We start from the raw sequence: 15,545 nt of genomic DNA, 5'->3' as shown, positions 1-15,545 counted from the left end.
GAACATCCAGTGAGTGGCAGTTCTGTGGACAGAAATGCCTTGTTGATGAGAGAAATTAACAGAGAATGGCCAGAAGTTTAAGCTGACAGAAAGGCTACAGTAACTCAGATAACCACTCTGGTGAGCAGAAAAGCATCTCAACCTGTCAACCTGTCATACCAATCAATCATCGTTTGAATGCCACAGACTATTTGAGTATTGTTTCTGACCATGTGCATCGCTTCATGGCCACAATGTACCCATTTTCTAATGGCTACTTCCAACATGATAATGCACCATGTCATCTCAAACCGGTTTCACGAACATGACAATGAGTTCAATGTTCTTCAGTGGCCTTCCCAGTCACTGGATCTGAATCCAGTAGAACACCTTTGGGATGTGGTAGAACGGGAGATTCGCAGCATGAAAGTGCAACTGAAAAATCTGCAGGAATTGCATGATCCAAATATGGACCAGAATCTCAAAAGAATGTTTCCAACATCTTGTGGAATCCATGCCTTGAAGAACTGAGGCTGTTTTGAGAGCAAAGGGAGGCCCTACCCAGTATTAGTATAGTGTTCCTAATAAAGTGCTCAGTTAGTGTACATTTTACACAGTGTTTGGGGTTTGTTGGTGGAACGTTTAGAATAAAAAAAAGCACTAAGCAACAACAAATACAGCAACAAATAATTCTGATAGTACACATTTGCGAAAAAGGTTTCAGAACCTCTGCATTGTAAACACAAATAAGCCTGAAAGAGGAACGCGAAATTCGATCCTCGTGACAGATGACGCAGGTCACGTGCCTGTCGCGCAGCGTGAAGCATCCCGGAAGTTCTGTTTTTTTAGCAAACAGTTAGCTAGTTGGATAACGAACTTTTAACGCTTTATCAGTCTGACAGGTTCTTTTAATATGTGGACACGGTCAGTTAAACCGGAGACTAACACGGACAACACTGTGTCAAAAATATGGGATGAGATACATTAATTCGCGTAAGCAATGTGTTATAAACAGAGCAGCAGCTTGTTGACAGCGGGGAAGTGGTGTGTTAGGCAGAGAGAGTAGCTAACTCGCGCTGTTTTCGCTTATCGAGTCCCTCTTGGAGGTCTCTCACTTCTTCTAAGCAACCAGGAAACACGGCACGATGGTCTGGACATTAACCACTTGAACTAAAGTCCGCTTCGTTGTGTAATATAGATTATCCAGCTAATTGCACTTAGCTAGCTAGCTTGGGGATTTACTAGCTTTCCAGTGAGCAGACGCTGACAAAACATAGCTAGTTACATATTTCTTCACAGTTATATTTCTTTGTAATTTTTGTGAAGTAATTAAACAGTGTTATATGAGTTGTCATAATGCATGACGCCTACGAGCCCGTGCCTATTTTGGAGAAACTGCCCCTCCAGATCGACTGCATGGCGGCCTGGGGTAAGTGTCACTCTGGGGCAGTTCTGTCTGACAGATACTCATTTTCACAACCTTTACACAGTTTGCTGTGGGTCTTCGTGAGCAGCTTTGCGATTTCTTGATTTGTGTGTGTGTGTGTGTGTGTGTGTGTGTGTGTGTGTAAACATAACTAATTATTAGGGATGCACTGATTCGACTTTTCCATTTTTGATACAATACCCATATTCTCTTCTGATCCCAGAGAACTGGATCAATCCAATACCTATACAGCCTTTCAGGCCACTGTTGGCCGAGTATCATTTCAGTTCTTTTCAGTTGTAGCTCAGGGTTTAAGACCTTGGACTACTCATTGGAAGGTCATGAGTTCAAACTCCAGCACCGCCAAGCTGCATTGTTGACTCAAATGCTCAGATGTATAAATGAGTTAAATGTAAGTTACTCTGGATAAGGGTGTCTGCCAAATGCCCTAAATGTCATTTAATGTTATCCAAAGCGACTTGCAATTGGGGCGGCCGACAACTGAACACTTGTATGTTAAGTCTCAATCTTTCTGGGGTTTGAATTCACCACCTTCAGATCAGTAGCCCAAAGCCTTAACCACTGAGCTGCCACTTCTCCTATTCAGTATCGGAACAGGTGCTTTTATTTAGTGCCTAGTGATTTTAAACAAGAGACTTTTTAAAAACATTGTAGTCCAGGGCTGCAGTAATTATTCCTTTGTTGTAGTAAACAGTATTCCCTCTGTCACAAATTCAGTGATGCTGATGGCCTGATATGACATTGACATTTCAAACTGTTGTCTGTACAGAGGATTGGCTCCTGGTGGGGACTAAACCAGGTCATCTCCTCCTCTACAGAATCAGGAAGGATGCAGGTGGGGATTAGTTTCAGTTTCATTTGTTATTGAAACTTTGTCACTCCACTTTAGTTATCATTTTTATTTCATGGCCTCCTCACCTCTCACAGGCACGAACAGATTTGAGGTAACACTGGAGAAATCCAACAAGAACTTCTCCAAGAAGATCCAGCAGGTATGCACAGTTCTCTGTCTAAGTGACTAAAAGTGTAAAAATAATGAAGAAATACTTATGTATATCAGTTTCTTTCTAGATTTTATTGTAGTGAAGTCTTAAAGTAATGAACACTAATGAAACAAGAAACGTCTCGTGTCGTGATGAGTCCATTTCTTGCTGTATGTTAAGTTATTTTGTCACTGCTAGTGTTGCAAGGCAGGATGTGATGTCTCTCAATTCATCCTTTTTTCTGCCATCAGCTGTATGTTGTATCCCAGTACAAGATTTTGGTCAGTCTCTTGGGTAAGCCTTTTGCTTTTATTTCTCTTTTTTTGACCCATACATGTTTAACCAGTTTTTTTTTACCATCTTTGTCAGATATGTGATCTTTCCACACTTTAATTGGGAAAGTGTGAGTGTTCTCTGCATTGTCTCTGTTAATTACCAGTGTTATATTGTTCTTTTTTTCCCAGAGAATAATATCCATGTCCATGACTTGCTCACATTCCAGCAGATCACCGTGGTATCAAAGGCCAAGGGTGCAACGCTCTTTGCCTGTGACCTGCAGGTGTGTAAGGAGAAATTGGTTCAGTTCAGCCAACTTGAGAAAATACACAGTTTTTTCCATCCCATATATTAAAATCATTTTTATTAACTTCAGAGCTGGACATCTTTTATTATATCTCCAATTTTAGTATAAAGTAGCCTGCAGTGTTACAAGAAAGACATGATCACATGTCAGAAGGAGTGCTGTACTGTGCATTGCCAAAGTGATGAGCTAATAACTGCGTATACTTTTTTCCACAATTTTATTGCATTACACAACAGAAATAAATAAGCCATTACTGCTGTTTGCTATTGTCCACATTTTCTGACCCTGGTTGAGTATATACAGTTTCTTTTCCCCATTTTAGCAGTCCAATTCAGGTGAAGCAAAGTTGCGGATGTGTGTTGCTGTCAGGAAGAAACTTCAGCTGTACTACTGGAAGGACAGGGAGTTCCATGAATTACAGGTTTGTTGGTGACATTAAAGCACTATATGGTTTAATTGCTATCTTTATGTGTAAAGAGATGCTTAAATCAAGAACATATATGTTGTGTTACTCAGGGAGATTTTGCAGTTCCTGATATTCCGAAGTCCATGGCTTGGTGCGAGAATTCCTTATGTGTGGGTTTCAAGCGTGACTACTATCTGATCCGGGTAGGTCAAAACCCTACAAGGGTGACAAATAAAATGAAAACCAAAATAATGTGCCTTACTAAAATGTTGGGCGACCTCAGACTGCCAGAATGGATTCAGTGTTCTTGATATAGAATCTACAAGTCTCATCATTCTTCCAGGAACATCATTCTTCCAAAACATATTTCCTCATTTGCTGTTTTGATGATTGTGGTGGAGAGTGCTGCCTGACATGTCATATTGATTTGCAGTGACCCTTCTTTAATTTGTCACCTGTCTGTACATGGAGGTTATACAAATAATTTCCAAAGATCAACCTGGGATACAACAGAGACACTTACATTACATCAAGTTTTACTTGCATTAAGTGTTTTTTTTTGTTTGTTTGTTTTTTTACCTTTCTAGATGGATGGACGTGGCTCAATTAAAGAACTTTTCCCAACAGGGAAGCAACTGGAGCCACTGGTTGCCCCACTGGCTGATGGGAAAGTAGCTGTTGGTCAGGATGACCTCACTGTTGTTTTGAATGAGGAAGGAACCTGCACACAGAAGTGTGCCCTCAACTGGACGGACATCCCTGTTGCAATGGGTATGATGCAGATGTGCTACGACCTTGTTCCCTATTGATTCTTATGGAATCAATTGTTTGTATTTGTTTTCTAGTCAGTTGTAGACATTTTCTCCCATAATATCCACCATGAGCTGTACTACACTTGAAACTTATAGGTGCATGAAAGTCTTATGACATACAGTACTGAACAAAATGTTTATTGCAGATCCATTGTCAAGGTTTCCTATCTTAAAGAAATACCTTGACCTTAATGATATTTTCACAGTAATGCTTTATCCCAAACATAGTCAGTCGGCAAGGATATGTGTGACATCTGCAGACTTTATTTTGCACTACTAACGTTGCTAACAAGTAAAAGAACCAGTAGGTGTCATGTACAGGAATTTTGGGTTTTCATGGTAAGCACATTACTGAGGTGTGTTATTAAACAAAACACTTCTAGAGTACACCTAGGCCTTCACACTTTAAGCCGTACTTAACATGTGGGTCTGTTGCTTGCCCAGGCTGTCCAAATTATTTTTTAAATGGGAAAAAAAATTACGCTTACTTTAAGACCGCTGAGACTAGTTTTTCTGGATGTGTGACTAAAAACCTTTGTCCATTTTTGAAGATGAGTATGTCATATTTTTATGCCATATTTGTATTTTGTAGGCAACTTTTACTTTTAAAGTGAATTCACTCTATTTAAAAAACAAAAGCAAGTTAATTATTTAATCTGAGTTATATTTAGTGTAATTTCCTCAGTGAAATATTGATCATACAGGAGAGTAACAAGCCCTCAACATATTCCTCCTCTCAGTATGTGCAAAAGCTCTGTTAAAATCTCTGGATCTCTCTGAAGCATGCATTACGTTGTGATCAGAGACCTGCCCATTCCTGGCTTCAAATGGATTTTCTGCCCCATGGGACTCGGGGAATTTTATATTCACAGAATGCCTCCATGTTACTTGCAGACTCTGAGTATTTTTTGCATTTCAGAAGTTGCTTTTACAGCCAACATTTAGATAATTATTTTTTTCTGTAATCATGTAGGTCAATTGTCTGCATTAGTTGTGCTTTTTACATAAGGCTATAAATAATATTAATGTGTTATTCTTAATCTGTCAATCTGAAAAGCATTAAAGGTTTTCTAGTTAATTCTCGGTTTGCTTTCCAGTCTCACACATAGACTTGTTTCTCTAAACCTTCAGAGCACCAGCCTCCGTACATAATAGCTGTGCTGCCGCGGTATGTGGAGATTCGCACCTTTGAACCAAGGTTGTTGGTGCAGAGTGTGGAGTTGCAGAGGCCACGCTTCATCACCTCTGCAGGGTGAGATATTCACACTTTTCAAAATAAATCACCAACATTTTTTTCTGAAGACATTCACAGTGAATTTAATCTAAAACAGTGATGTCATCACTGCTGTTGCATTACTGGAAGTTCTGAACAGCCTTATGGTGACATTTTAATGTTCTCTTCATGCTCATACTGCTTTTTGGTTACAGGCCCAATATTGTGTACGTTGCCAGCAATCATTTTGTCTGGCGACTTGTGCCAGTTTCCATAGCAAGCCAGATTCGGCAGCTCCTACAGGACAAACAGTTTGAGCTGGCTCTTCAGCTAGCAGTGAGTTAATCACAGTTAAACTACTGCAAGCATCTTTGCATGACAAGTACTTCACTGACACTTACCTAACCACTTACCACTTAAAGTTTTTTCCTTAAATTTGTTCCTGTATTAGAACTGAAGTGGTGTTTAGACTTGGCACATCATGAACATTGTAATGACGCATATGTGCTATTTGAAATATACTCCGGATTTCAAACTATGAACTTATATCATTCTGCAGTACTTTGATGCATTTAGAGATTTCTGTCAGTGTTGGGAACACATTTAGAAATGTACCTAGTACCAACTCCCTTTTCACCATTTTTCTTCTTCTTTCTTCCTTTTCCCCGAGCAGAAGATGAAGGATGATGCAGATGGTGATAAGAAGCAGCAGATTCACCATATTCAGAATTTGTATGCCTTTAATCTCTTCTGTCAGAAGCGTTTTGATGACTCAATGCAGGTGTTTGCTAAGCTGGGGACAGGTAAGGAGGGGTGTATGGCAGTAACAATGTCTGCCCAATAAATTGAACTGTTATTTTGGAAACTCTGACCAAATATAAGTTATAGATCTATTATTTAAAAAAAAAAAAATCTGCATTTTCTTAGAACTTTATGCATGATAAATTCAGATTGTTATTAATCAGGCTCTGCTGAAACTTAGCTACACATGTATATCGTTCAGCTAGTTTTCTTGTTTTTCACAGATTTTCTGTCTCATTTCATAAGCCAGGGTTCCCAAATGTCCTGGAACACCTAGACAATTGTTGACTAAGTGCCATGTTCTTAGTTGTTTAACATATCTAGATGTAAATATCAGGAAATGAAAGATGAAATTCTGATCTATTCTCATTTATCTTTTGATCTCTAACTGAAATAGATATATAGGTTGTCTAATCATATTAGGCTTGTGAGATCATGTGCAGTGTGCAGAGTCTTCAGCTGTCTTTTTGTTGCTCTGCTGTCATGCGATACTATCATCGATCTTCCCAAGCCTAAGGGATCACTGAAAATGTCCTGAAAAATCCTGAAAAATTATGTCTTAAAAAGAGTGGGAGCCCTGTAAGCATAATGTTAATTTTGATAACATGGCATGTCCCATCCTCTGTTATAGATCCAACTCATGTGATTGGGCTGTATCCAGACCTTCTGCCCTCTGACTACCGTAAACAGCTGCATTACCCCAATCCTTTGCCCACCCTTTCTGGAGTGGAGCTGGAGAAGGCCCACCTGGCTCTCATTGACTACTTAACCCAGGTCTGCACACACAGGGCCTTTATGGAGCTTTATGGAATCTTGTTGAGATGTTTGCATTACATTTCAATTTCATTTTACTAACAGTCCTTTATTTTTATTATGTAGAAGCGCAGTCATTTGGTGAAGCAGCTGAATGACTCTGACCCGTCCACCCCATCGCCGCTTATGGAGGGCACACCTACAATCAAAAGCCGCAAGAAGCTTCTTCAGATCATAGACACCACCCTGCTGAAATGCTACCTCCAAGTAAGGCCACTTCCATGTACACTTTCTGCACAAGGCTGTTTTGATTATCTCTGGTGCCGGACTCTTGACTCCTTGTCACAAAATCAGATCAGAATTTAGTGTTTGTTTGTAGTATGATCAGGGTTTGAGGGTTCCACAGAACAAAGTGAGACTCTTGCATGCTTATTACTTTGTTCTGTTTTTAGACCAATGTCGCCTTGGTGTCACCCCTTCTGCGTCTAGAAAACAATCACTGTCATGTGGAGGAGAGTGAGTATGTGCTGAAGAAGGCCCACAAGTACAGTGAGCTCATCATCCTCTATGAGAAGAAGGGCTTGCATCAGAAGGGTAAATTTAAAATTACAATCACAAATGTTCCTAGCACAGCAATATCCTCATGAAACACTAATTAGCACAAGGTCATATTTGAGGTCATATCTTGAGGTAAAGTGTATGGTCTACAACTCAAAAAACTACAGAAGATACACATTCTGTGTTATATGCAGAAAAAATAATCCTATAGGAATGCATATTGGGTCCTCGCTGCAGAACCAAAAGTCTAGGAGTGGAGCTGGACCTAATACAGGTCAAATCCATGCTCTAAGTTCAGAAAGGTGCAGCTGACCTGCTTCATGTGTCTCGGAAGAAACGTGTGTTAGCCTTCACCCTTCTTGGTAGCTAGCTGTCATGTGAAAGACGAAAGCTGGGTATGTGGGTTGTAATTGGCAGGTGAAAATATTGGGGAGAAAATGGGGAGAGATATTGGATTCTATATTTTATTGTGTCTTTTTTTGCAGAAACATTATGAAATATAACAAAATGATTTAATTAGATTGTTATTAGCCTTAGGCATGAACGTTTTTTCAGTAGTATCTGAATTTGACTGTCTTGTTCTGTTAGCCTGATTACAATTACCGTCACTAAACCTTCACTGGTTGCAGCTGTAATATTCATTTGGACCTGACCTTGATTTAATCAGAAGATCAGAATACAGAATACAGACAAGCTGGGAACCAGTAGCCCTTGAAGTATAAACACCCAAAGATCAGGAAAAACACCTAGAGGAAAAACAAGGCAAGGGAGCAAGAGAAGAGTGTGTCAAAAGATTAATTCAGTAAGTCTCATGTGTATGGTTTCAGAAGAGATCTGTTCCAGTATTCATGCAGCAGAATGCTTTTTCAGTATAATTACACAGAAGATAACTATATTTGAGTGGTCATGTTGTGTGTTTTGAATTAACTAGAGAACACAAGCAGTGTATTAGAATGAAAAGCAGTCTGTGAAAATTGCCTTTTATGAGGACACATGGTCTCACAAGGCTAATAGAATTATAACTGTGTAGGTCTACACTCCTAATTCAAAAGCTAGCAGTGTGGAACAGCAGTTTGATGAAAGTATGGATCTTTGTGGTATCTGAGTCACTGTTACCATGGATTAAGGTCTCTTAAAATTTGTCACTGCAATCGTAAAGAGTTTATATAAAGGAATCGCTATTTATATGCGGCTATGACAGTGTTTTATATGTTGGCAGAATAAATAAATCAATGGAGATGCAGAGATTTGTGTAATGATAAATATATTTTATTATTGTGTCTTTTTCCTTTGGCAAAAACAGTGTGAAATATGATTTAGTGATTTAATTAGATTTTTTCGCTTTGCTGTCCAAGCCTGTTTGCTCCACTGATGTTTAATAATTCTACATTTCTTATGAAGGCAGAAGCATCTTAGTTATTTGGATGCTAAAAGGTACTTGGTGATCATTCAGATCAGCTCATGTTTTTAATTATGCTGCTATACCAAACTGTTCTAGTGATGTAATGCACAACAGACCAGATTGAACATATTGGTTCACTCTCACACCCCTTCTTCCTTCATTAACTGCTGTCAAGTCAGTCTTTCTGGTTAGATACGTGCTATAAAATCATGTTTGTCATCTCAAGTATTGGTAAAGGGTTAGAGATTTCTGAAAGAGTGGTAGACTAATGAAAACGGTGATCTGTAGCCCTGCAGGTCCTGCTGGATCAGTCCACTAAAGCCAACTCCCCTCTAAAGGGTCATGAGAGGACAGTGCAGTATCTCCAGAGACTGGGTGAGTGTTTATCGCTCACCACTATACACACTGTTTCATTTCACATTAAGCATTTGCATATAGGGAACACTGCAGCCTCATTAGATTAGGCTTTGTTGTTTAAGACCAAGACAGGAAATGGATAAACTTAACTGTGTTTTTCTTACAACTCAACAAGAACAGTGTGACGGGACCCCCGTCTGAATTCAGAGCCATGCACTAATTGTCTGATAAATTTCTGTCACTCCTATAATTGGGGTTGAAATATAATCATCAGGTTAATTAACCTTCTGGCTAAATAAACAGTATGTTCATTTCAGATTTCCTGAGGCCTTTAATCTTGACTATTTATATGTTCTCATCATCCATACTCACAACCTTGCTGCACTATGCTTTCTTACCCAGGGGCAGAGAATCTGGGCGTTATCTTTGAGTTTTCCCCATGGGTGCTGAAGATTTGTCCAGAGGATGGTCTCAAGGTGAGAGCTGTATTGGATTGGCATTATGTACAGTGAATACTTTGTTCCCAGGGTGCATTATTGTCCTTGGTCCTGTAAAATTATGTTTTTTGAATCAGTCTGATTAATATTGCTGAATGTATGTTGAATGAGTTTTGGAGACAATGTAATAATCCTAACAAAATGCATTATGATGTATAGTATGTTTCAGGAACAACTCCATCAAATTTCATGAATGTCAAAAACCATGATGGCATAGTATATTCTACAAAAAATTGTACTTAAGGGCTTGGCCTTAGTTGCACATTGAGGATCGTTAGGTTGTCTAGAGATCATGGCTTATGTCATTCCCATTCTGATAAATATCTCTGTGTTGGTTTGACATGGATAATGAATAAATTAAAGTACTCACGCATTTTGTCTGTTATATTTGAGCAGTGAAAATGACCAGCTTTGCTGATTGCTTCTGCCAGCAAATAAATAACACAAGTGGCTTTCTGTGGGTGACACCCCCAGCTCACCAGTGATGCGGGCAGCGGGTGACACAGATGGTGTTTGAACATGGGGGTGTGATAACAAGGCAAAAGGCCACTGGAGTTGCTCTTTAACTGTCTGCACTATGTTTTGGCAACAGATTTTTACAGAGGACCTTACGGAAGTAGAAATGCTGCCCAGAGACAAGGTGCTAGACTTCCTGAAGGAGGGTTTTAAGGAGCTAGCTGTGCCATATCTGGAGCACATTATCAGTGTGTGGGAGGAAACGGGCCCCGAGTTCCACAACGTGCTGATCCAGCTCTACCTGGAGAGAGTACAAGCGCTGATGAAAGAGTATCTCAACTCGCTGCCTGAGGGTGAGAGCTGTTAGCTCCCTGATAGAGTGCTTCTCTAACAGACATGGGTTACAGAATGCAGTTGGATCCGGATAGTGACTACTGTTGTCGCTTTCAGCTAAATTATAAGACATTTTAATAATACATTTTAACTTAACTTCAGTTCTCTCTAAAATGCAACACAGATCATTTTTCTTTGTTGCATTAAAATAAAATGTGCACTTTTATGTGGTCTTCTGAAGTAACTTAACAGAGAAACCTCTAGCAATGTAAGTTTGCTTAGAATCCTTTTCTCTTCGAATTCCCCAACATCATCCTCCCTTATAACTGTGAATAGGTGTCCAAGCTGTGGCTGCAGGGACGGAGGAAGGAGAACTTGGAAAGTTACGGAACAAGCTGTTGCATTTCCTAGAGAGTTCTAGATGCTATGAGCCAGAGATTCTCATCAGTGACTTCCCATTTGATGGTAATTTAGCATTTTAGCCTTTGATCTAAGAGATTATCACCTCTTTACTGCACTGAAAACATACCATGAAACACATATGATGTGAGTGTGTATTTTTGTCTCCCTCTTTCTCAGGTCTGTTGGAGGAGCGAGCCCTTCTTCTGGGCCGCATGGGAAAACATGAGCAGGCACTCTTCATATATGTGCACACACTGAAAGACACATACATGGCTGAGGAGTGAGTATGCTTCAGTGTCACCATATGTCTGTGGCTGTTTGTCTTCCTTAGCCAAATGGAATTGTTATTTGGCTGAATATGTTTCAATTTTAGTCTTATGTGACTCTGACTGTGTGTACACTTCCCTCTTTAGGTATTGTCACAGACATTATGACAAATCAGCAGATGGAAATAAAGATGTAAGTGTGTCTCTATGAAAGCACAGATGCTTCACACATTGCAAGAATAATAATAAAAAAACAGTTTTCTATGTTGTATTTTCCTTACATTTGAAAGTGTATTTGATCTAATTTCAGCATCTTTCGAACATTTTAACACAAACTCTTCTGCTTATTTTTTTTTTCCTCTGCATTTAGTGTTGCACAAATATTACAGGGCTATTCTCATACATTGTTTAAATAAAGCCACTGATTGATTTAGGATTGATCCAGGAATGTTTTGGTGAACTTTGAAAAGCTTATGAAATGCTAGATTTCAAACGCATAATCTTTGTCTGGAAAGTTGTTTGTCTTTTTTCTTTTTTAATGTCTCCCATATCTCAAAGAGTTACACTGCAGCTGTCTCCTCTGTGCAGGTGTATCTATCTCTCTTGCGCATGTACCTGTCTCCTCCAGACGCACATTGTCTGGGTCCTATTAAGATGGAGCTGTCTGAGCCCCAGGCTAATCTTCAGGCTGCCCTGCAGGTCCTTGAGCTGCACCATAGCAAGCTCAACACTACTAAGGTGAGAATCCCAATAGCCAGTACAATGACAGCTGTAATAGTCATGTTTTGTTGCTCATAGAATGGTTTGGGAGCTTGTTTCTGCCTCTCATTAAATATAAACACTTTTTGTGGCTCTACAGCTCATTATACTTCCTCGTGACCAGTCCCTGTCCTTCAGTGTAGCTGGTATTGGTGCAGCAATAATTTTGCTCTCTGGCATATTACCAGTTATTATGATCACCCTGTTTAGTGGTATTTCCAGACAGCATCACATACAATATTCCAAAGGACTTTATTTCTCAGTGAGGCCCTTATCGTTGGCTCTTGTCCTGTCCTTCTACCCAATAAAAAGCTGAATGATGAGCAACAGGACATGACTGCTATAAATCGTTAAGTGCATTAGGTGCCAAGTATGTGTAGTTTAAAATACAGAGCATGAATCTGCTTCGAAAGGCTCTCTTGCTCATTTGTTTTATATGATGTTGCTTTTATTTCCACTGGCTGCCATCCAGAGGCCTGGTTCAGCAGGGCCACATGCAGGGACAGACCACAATTTTGGATGTCAAACGAGAGAGTCAAGTTCTTTGTCGCACCCTGCTGTGCACAACATGGGTGGACTGTAGAGCCACAAACATTAGAGCCCCATCCAGCTGAATTAAAGGAGCACGCCAGCATTTTTCAAGCTTATCTCTGTCCATCACTTTTACAGCTTTTATAGTTACTACATGAACAGTATCTTTGACACCTTACTGTAGTCAGAAAAGGACTATAACAGAAAATAACAAAATTCTTTAATCATTTATTACAACTAGTAGAAGTGATTAAGGAACAATTTTTGGGGCAGTCAATAAATCTTTATGTGAAGCATATTTTTTGTAGAACACGGAAAAGCAAATATACACCTACCATCCACTTTATTAGGAACACCTGCACATTCATGCAGTCATTTAATCAGCCAATCATGTGGCAGCAGCGCAATGCAAAATATCATGCAGATATAGGATCATGAGCATCAGTTAAGGTTCACATCAAACATCAGAATGAAGAAAAAGGGTGATCTCTGTGACTTTGATCGGGGCATGGATGTTGATACCGGAAGGGCTGGTTTGAGTATATCATAAACTGTTGATCTTCTGGGAATTTTACATACAACAGTTTTTATAGTTTACACGGAATGGTACAAAAAACAAAAAACATTGAGTGAGCGACAGTTCTGTGGGTGGAAACGCCTTGTTGATAAGAGAGGTCAGAGTAAAATGGCCAGATTGGTTTGAGCTTCCAGGAAGGATGTAATAACTCATAATCACTCTTTACAACCATAGTGAGCAGAAAAGCATCTCAGCATGCACAAAACATTGAATCTTGATATGGATGGGCTACAACAGCAGAAAACTACATCGGGTTCCACTCGTGTCAGCCAAAAACAAGAATCTGATGCTATCATTGGCACAGGCTCATCGAAACTGGACAGCTGAAGATTAGAAAAAAAAAATCACCTGGTATTTTTCCAGTCTTCAACTGTCCAGTTTCGTTGAGTCTGTGCCCATGATAGCCTCAGATTCTTGTTTTTGGCTGACAGGAGTGGAACCTGATGTGGTCTTTGCTGTTGTATTAAAGACTGTATTATCTTTCCCGATCACTAGGCGATAAACCTACTTCCAGCGAACACTCAGATCAAAGAGATCCGTGTGTTTCTCGAGAGTGTGTTGGAGGAGAAGGCCCAGAGGAAACGCTTCGACCAGGTGCTCAAGAGTCTGCTGCAGGCTGAGTTCCTCCGGGTAAGTTACTGGAGTGATGGAGAGACACGCTGCTTAGCTGAGAAAGTGTTTGTGTGAGCATGGTACTGTTTTCTTGTAGTATACTAAAATCCTTTGTTTTCGTTTTTCGTTTCGTTTTTTTAAGTCAGAAAACATTTTAGGCAGATTTTGGAAAAGGAAATTGTCTATGCACTATTATGTACACCATCTTCTTACCCTCTGCCACTGCGTTTGTAGGTCCAAGAAGAGCGAATCTTTCATCAGCAGGTAAAGTGTGTCATTACTGAAGAGAAGACCTGCCGGGTGTGTAAGAAGAAGATTGGAAACAGGTATGTCTCGTATAATTTTGCTGATTTTTTTTTCCCCCCCATGTCATTACATTAACAAGGGCCATCTTCAAATAATACATATTTGTCTTCCATTTGCACAGTGCCTTTGCCAGGTATCCAAATGGTGTGGTGGTCCACTATTTTTGCTGTAAGGATCGCAGTTTGTGTCCCACAGAGCAATGAGATGTCTCAGCTGCATGCACCCGACACACTCCTCCAACTATTCAAGATTTTTACATAAGGCGTTTTGTGCTGCACAACTGAAGGAAATGCCAGTCTGTGTCTTAAAAAAATTTCATAAGGATTTTGGCACAGTAAAGCCACATGTGGTCATGGAGAAATCTTACGGTACCTTGGACTAATGACTTGTTAGCCCTGCACATGGTTATAGATGGAGACATTTTTACGCTGAAGACAAGATTGCTCTTGCACTCCGGCTTTGAAGACAATTAAGTCAATAAACACATACTGTAGAATTATGCTTTCTTATGAGAAATAATCATAATGTCTCTCATCCACTGATTTTATTTATTTCTATTATTTTGAAGCATGTTTCTGTCCAACTTTGTCATATGCCTTGTGTGTAAAAATGAAAAAATACCTGTGTGTTATGTGTTAAACCTGTCAATGTTATGTTCTAGCCCATTTACACACAGACTGTTATGCAGAGACAGCTTGCATGCGGCCTCTGCTTCACTGTATTCGCTTTAGGATGTTCTGGTTGCAGAAGAGAAGCCAGACACTAATGGATTTTTTTTTTTCTGAGTTTCTCTCACACTCTGCAATTTTTGTAGCTGTGGTCTGATATATGTTGTAAGTTTATTCTGAGCATAAGAGCGGAGATGTAAATTTTCATGCAAAGTGCGGCAGACCCTTTTTGAGTCTCTACATTAACAGGCTTAATAACGAAGGCATTAGTTCTGTGATTACAGCAGCATGGCACTTTTTTGGCTTCTACTTGGCTTTAATTTATTCTCTCTAATGGATGATGCAAGAAAATAAAGCACTAATAATTAAAGTGGATCATTACACATTGATGTTGCTATAAATGTCGATAATCTCACATGTGGAAAGGAGTCTTTTGGGGGTACCAGCACTCTTGCTTGTTAAAATTTGTGCTTGAATGTGTTAAATTTAATTTATCACCATCTTCAGTCATCTCTCTTTCCTCTGTTATTATGATCAACCATGACGTAGACTGTTGCTATTGAGAGGAAAAGATGGTTGCTTTTGTGTTTAAGCAGTGTAACATACGAGGTGTGTTTGAGTTTAAAGAATGTATAAATTGTATTTTAAAAATGAATGAGGAGATATGTTAATGCTAATAAACATGTATCCTGTCATGTGCAATGTGGTGTCACAGGTCTGCTTTTTTATGCAATTAATTTCACTCTTGTGTTCTATTCAGGTCAAAATGACTTTTTTTTTTTTTTCTTTTTTTTTTTTCCTCAAAGTGCAACCATAGTAATTTTCTTTTTTTTTCCAACATGAA

At 39.4% G+C, this 15,545-nt stretch overlaps 1 protein-coding gene across 2 annotated transcripts; it reads left to right on the top strand.

The window, feature by feature from the left end:
* Positions 1 to 757: 757 nt before the first annotated feature.
* Positions 758 to 15,403, top strand: vps39 (VPS39 subunit of HOPS complex). Of its 2 annotated transcripts, none has more exons than XM_026934014.3 (24): positions 758 to 1,408; positions 2,196 to 2,261; positions 2,354 to 2,418; positions 2,661 to 2,703; positions 2,874 to 2,968; positions 3,318 to 3,413; positions 3,509 to 3,601; positions 3,986 to 4,169; positions 5,342 to 5,462; positions 5,639 to 5,759; positions 6,097 to 6,226; positions 6,856 to 6,998; positions 7,104 to 7,244; positions 7,430 to 7,571; positions 9,226 to 9,312; positions 9,697 to 9,770; positions 10,384 to 10,600; positions 10,917 to 11,045; positions 11,160 to 11,262; positions 11,396 to 11,441; positions 11,837 to 11,986; positions 13,611 to 13,745; positions 13,962 to 14,053; positions 14,155 to 15,403. In XM_026934014.3, exons 1-24 carry the CDS (start codon positions 1,336 to 1,338, stop codon positions 14,234 to 14,236), a joined length of 2,628 nt encoding a protein of 875 aa, XP_026789815.1. In that variant the 5' UTR covers positions 758 to 1,335; the 3' UTR covers positions 14,237 to 15,403. The 2 variants fall into 2 exon arrangements, with proteins under 2 accessions (XP_026789815.1, XP_026789814.1); XM_026934013.3 differs by having other exon boundaries at positions 759 to 1,408; positions 3,315 to 3,413.
* Positions 15,404 to 15,545: the final 142 nt, after the last annotated feature.

Source organism: Pangasianodon hypophthalmus, chromosome 10 (assembly GCF_027358585.1).
Source record: "Pangasianodon hypophthalmus isolate fPanHyp1 chromosome 10, fPanHyp1.pri, whole genome shotgun sequence".
Taxonomy (NCBI): Eukaryota; Metazoa; Chordata; class Actinopteri; order Siluriformes; family Pangasiidae; genus Pangasianodon; species Pangasianodon hypophthalmus.
This window is presented reverse-complemented; position numbering and strand designations above follow the sequence as displayed.